The following is a 4,149-nucleotide window of genomic DNA, read 5'->3' on the forward strand; positions in this document are numbered from 1 at the left end:
TAGTGTTTCTCAATCAGTGGTATGGGTACCACCAGTGCTACTTGTGGTGGTGTCTGGGAGCACTTGTGGGAGCCCTGGAGCCCTGCCACCCAACAGCGAGACCAGGAATGTGACACAACAGACAGTGGTAGGAGGCTCGGCTCAGTGGGCAGAGCTCCAAAGAAAACTTTTTTACACTCAAAAAAGCCCTCCCATCCACCCTGAGCCTTTTACTCGTGTTTTTTGAATTGCATCTGGCCTCCCAACCCAGAAGTAACTGGCAATGATGTTATTGCCAGTTACTTCTGGTGGTACTTGGAATAGGTGGACCATGTTAAGTGGTATGGCAGAGGACAAACGTTGAGAAACACTGCTCTAGATGAAGGCATCCATTCATTGGTTTTGGGTGCCACTTTAAAATAGAGAGCCATCCAGCAATCCTAAGTGCTGCAGGGTCCTTTCTCTTCATTTGACTGAAGGATGCTTCCTGCCCCACCCCATCAAACCTCAATGTGCTGCACATCCTTCCACCCTGGTCATTGAAAGAGTGGTTCTCTCCCATTTGTCTATCTTGTCACACTCACACCCAGTACTTTTTTGTTGGCAGAACAGATTCTTAGGTGCAGCTTTGGGTCTGGGGGCTCAGGAGAGAGTGTCCCGTCCCAGGCAGGAGTTGGCAGTGAGGGTAGAGTCCTCGTGCAGGGAGCTGACTCGCTGGTGGGCCAGCTTAGGGCAGAAGATTCGACATAACTCGCCTGAGATGCTGCTGCTGAAGGTGGCATAGACCCAGGGGTTTGTGCAGCTATTAAGACTGGCAGCAAGCATCAGGAGGGTGAAAACAGGACCTGGAATGGGAAAACAGAATGGGCATCAATCAACCAGGTTACAGGCACAGTTAGGAGTCAGAGCTCAGTTCTGGAAAGCATTCATTAATCATAAGGCAAGGGGGCATCTGAACATAGGCATAGTATAATTCCCTCCCCACTGAGAAACCACACCCTCCCCACCCATGGGGAGTTATAATTTCCAAGGGGGCTTTAGCTCCAGCACCTTTTTGGTTTGCAAGTTGATCATTGATTGGAATCTCTGCTTGTTCATCGCTTCATTCTGCACAGCCCAGTAGGGCTATTTACATTATGTGCTGATTAAAATACATGAATTCTGTGCCATAAAGTGCTTAACTTCCAAGCTCAGAATAAATGAGGCAAATCCAGAGGATGTGTGCAAATTGACTTATTTTGCATAAATCTGTTCCAGTTCCATGGTTCATGCTGAGCTCCTGATGGGATTTTCAGCAATATTTGGTCCCAGCACAGAGTTAACACAAACAGCTCAATCCTATTGGGCTCCTCCTCATACTATTGGAATGACTGCTGCAAAGCAACTGCAAAGTGCTCCAGCAGCACACTAGAGCCTTCCCACACATATCAGGGGATCACTGGCCACCTACAGAAGCAGGTAAGCCAGTGGGGGAGGAAGAGAGAGGTGGGGGTGGGGAGGGGGCAAAACTAGGCAGGGAGGGGACAGAATGGGGGCAGCAAGTTTACGGAAGAGGTGGATCTGGTGGCAGTGGCGCATACTGGATCATATCCCTTCTGTGGGCAGCCTCCCTGCCCTCTTTCTGTCTGTGCCAACAAAATAGCTGGTCTCCATAAGCCACCCATTGCAGAGTGGGAGGCTTATGGAGATGTGAAGTCCTCCAAAGTCTCCCAATCTGCCCCCCCCCCCCCACTGGATACAGCTTGCATGTTTTGGCACGGCTGTACCAGTGGGAGACGACGACAGGATTGGGCTATAAGAGGATTGGGTCATAGGCAAGTATGGCACCTAGCACCATAGGGAGAGCGTGAAGGTGGACCACGTGTTCAAGCCTGTACTCCTGAACCCTGGAGCGTTCTGTGGGCACTAGCTGCCTATTGCCAAACTCATCTCCATAACTGGGAGGACTAGAAGGGTCAGCCCTGCCACAAAAGCAAGGTAGGCAACTGCTCTGGGGTACCAACTTTCCAGAGATGCCTGCTTCAGTTAAAAGTTTTTAACTGAAAGTTTTTGAACTGTCTTTTCTCAGAGAAAAAAACATATGTCCTTTGAAGGAGGTGCACAAAGCCAGCTGGGAAATTTTCCTTGTATTCTAAAGGAAATTGTCCAGAGGGTCTGACCTCCATTGGCTGCCCAGAGGCACAGTTGTAAAGAGAATGGAGTAAAGAATTGACAGATATAAAAAATTAAGAAGAGAAATAATTTTTTGGTAATTTTCTGGATCATTTAATGTGATCTCATTTTGCATATAAGACACAATGATCAGCAAAAACACACACCCTGGGCTGCCTTTGCAGACCAAAATCTTGCTTATCATAAAGAAAACAGTCTGAAGATTTTTTTCAGGAATTTAACTACTAGTACCAAACTATACACAAAATTACTGATGAAGAGCCCCAGCAGCGGAGGGGCTGAGTGGAGGGTGACTCCTGGGTTGTGCATGACTCACCATCAGTAGGTGCCTGGGAATCCCAAACAGACCACAATTGAACTAGAAAGAAGGGGGCCCAGCAGAACACGTAAGTCAGCACAATCACCAGTGTCATCTTCAGAGTTTTGGTCAATGCACCGGAAATTGGAGAGACCCCTCGGTGGCTGCCCCTGCCTGCAAGGGCTCCCTCTGGACTCAGGCGTAGGCTGCGGTGGACCTCACGGAAGATCATGCCCTGACAGGTGGCAATGAAGCAAGTGGGGAGGATGAAGACCATCAGAGTCACCCATGTGATGTAGACCCGAGTTCCCCAGGGCTCAGCAAAGGTTGCCCAACAGTCATGGTCTCCACTTGGCAGTTTGGTTTTGGAGAAGATGAAGAGCTGGGGGAGGCTGAAGAGGAACGAAGCTGTCCATGCCACAACTACAGGCCGATACCAGCAGGCTGGGCCCTTCCGGAAAGCCAGCATGGGCCGGCAAATGGCACGATGGCGGTCATAAGTCATGGCCACAATGACATAGGAGGAGGCAAACATGCCAACCACCTGCAGGTATTTGATGGTGCGGCACAAAATGTCTGGGCCCTGAAAGCGATCGGTGATATCCCAGATGAGCTGTGGTAGCACTTGGAAGAGAGCCACAGTCAGATCCGCTAGGCAGAGGTGGCGGATGAAGCGGTGCATAGGTGTAGCATGGTTGCTGTGGCGAAGGAGAGCTCCCAGCACCATCCCGTTGCTCAGAGTGGCTAGCAGGAATATGGTGGCTAATACAGCAATCTCAGCTTGGGCCAGAGCATCATCACGGTCATCAGATATAGGAAGAGAAGTATTAGGGGTGGGACCCAACAGTATGAAGGAGGCATTGAACATTTGCTGCTTTCGAAGGTGGAGTGCACAGAGAGAGAGAGAGAGAGAGAGAGAGAGATTGTGGAGAACATTAGAACAAGAGTGCACAATAGTTCAATTGATATATATGTTTTGACAAAAACACAATGAAAGATACACATAAGCTGGGTTTAGACGTAATAAGAAAGTGTGATTTGCTTATCAGAACTGTAGTTTTGCTACAAAAAACTACATATGGACGCAGGCCTGCCCAGAAACTGGTATCTGAAAATCATGGGTTGAAACTGTGGTTTCCTATCATGTCTGAACTCACAGATCACATTTAGGGCCATTGCTCCACCTCAGGGTCCTGCCCCTGAACTTAAGAAGCTGAGTGCTGAGCAGATGGGAGACAAACAACCCAATCCGACCTAAATCCTTGCACAGCTATGCAGCAGCACAGGTGCAGGCATTTGTCCCCTTGCCCCAGCAGCTGCAATGGGTCAACTCAGACCTGCACCAGCAATACTGCTGCAAGTCTATGTTGATCTAATCGGGTCCAGGAAGGGGTTGGGATTCAGCATGCACCACCACTGCTGCTGAATCCGCTCCCCTTCTAGGCCTGATCCACCCATTCCACCCCATATCCTTCCCATTCTGCCTCCCTGCCCCATTCAACCCCCTACTCACCCTCCCCCCACCCCATTGCACCCCCTATGCTGGGGTTACTAGCTCTGATTGACTTTCATTGTTCTGCTGGCATGTGTGGGAAGACACCAGCCTTTCTGCTGGGACGCTAGCTCCCCGTAGGGCTGCAAAGTGCTTTAAGGCACTTCTGTGGCAGCCAGCATGGAGAGAACACACGTTCCACTGGCAC

At 49.8% G+C, this 4,149-nt stretch overlaps 1 protein-coding gene across 1 annotated transcript; it reads right to left on the reverse strand.

Annotated features, from left to right (window-relative positions):
* Positions 1 to 621: 621 nt before the first annotated feature.
* AVPR2 (arginine vasopressin receptor 2) lies at positions 622 to 3,317 on the reverse strand. The gene is made up of 2 exons (XM_066612703.1): positions 2,468 to 3,317; positions 622 to 824 (listed from the first exon to the last, which is right to left on the reverse strand). The coding sequence occupies exons 1-2, from the start codon at positions 3,315 to 3,317 to the stop codon at positions 622 to 624; spliced, it is 1,053 nt and encodes a 350-aa protein (XP_066468800.1).
* Positions 3,318 to 4,149: the final 832 nt, after the last annotated feature.

Source organism: Tiliqua scincoides, chromosome 2 (assembly GCF_035046505.1).
Source record: "Tiliqua scincoides isolate rTilSci1 chromosome 2, rTilSci1.hap2, whole genome shotgun sequence".
NCBI classification, from domain to species: domain Eukaryota; kingdom Metazoa; phylum Chordata; class Lepidosauria; order Squamata; family Scincidae; genus Tiliqua; species Tiliqua scincoides.

Excerpts from the sequence above, each read along its gene's own strand:
- AVPR2 (XM_066612703.1), bottom strand. The coding sequence starts at position 3,317 with ATGTTCAATGCCTCCTTCATACTGTTGGGTCCCACCCCTAATACTTCT. Across the intron at positions 825-2,467 it reads TTCCCAGGCACCTACTGATG|GTCCTGTTTTCACCCTCCTG; the intron begins GTGAGTCATGCA and ends TTCCCATTCCAG.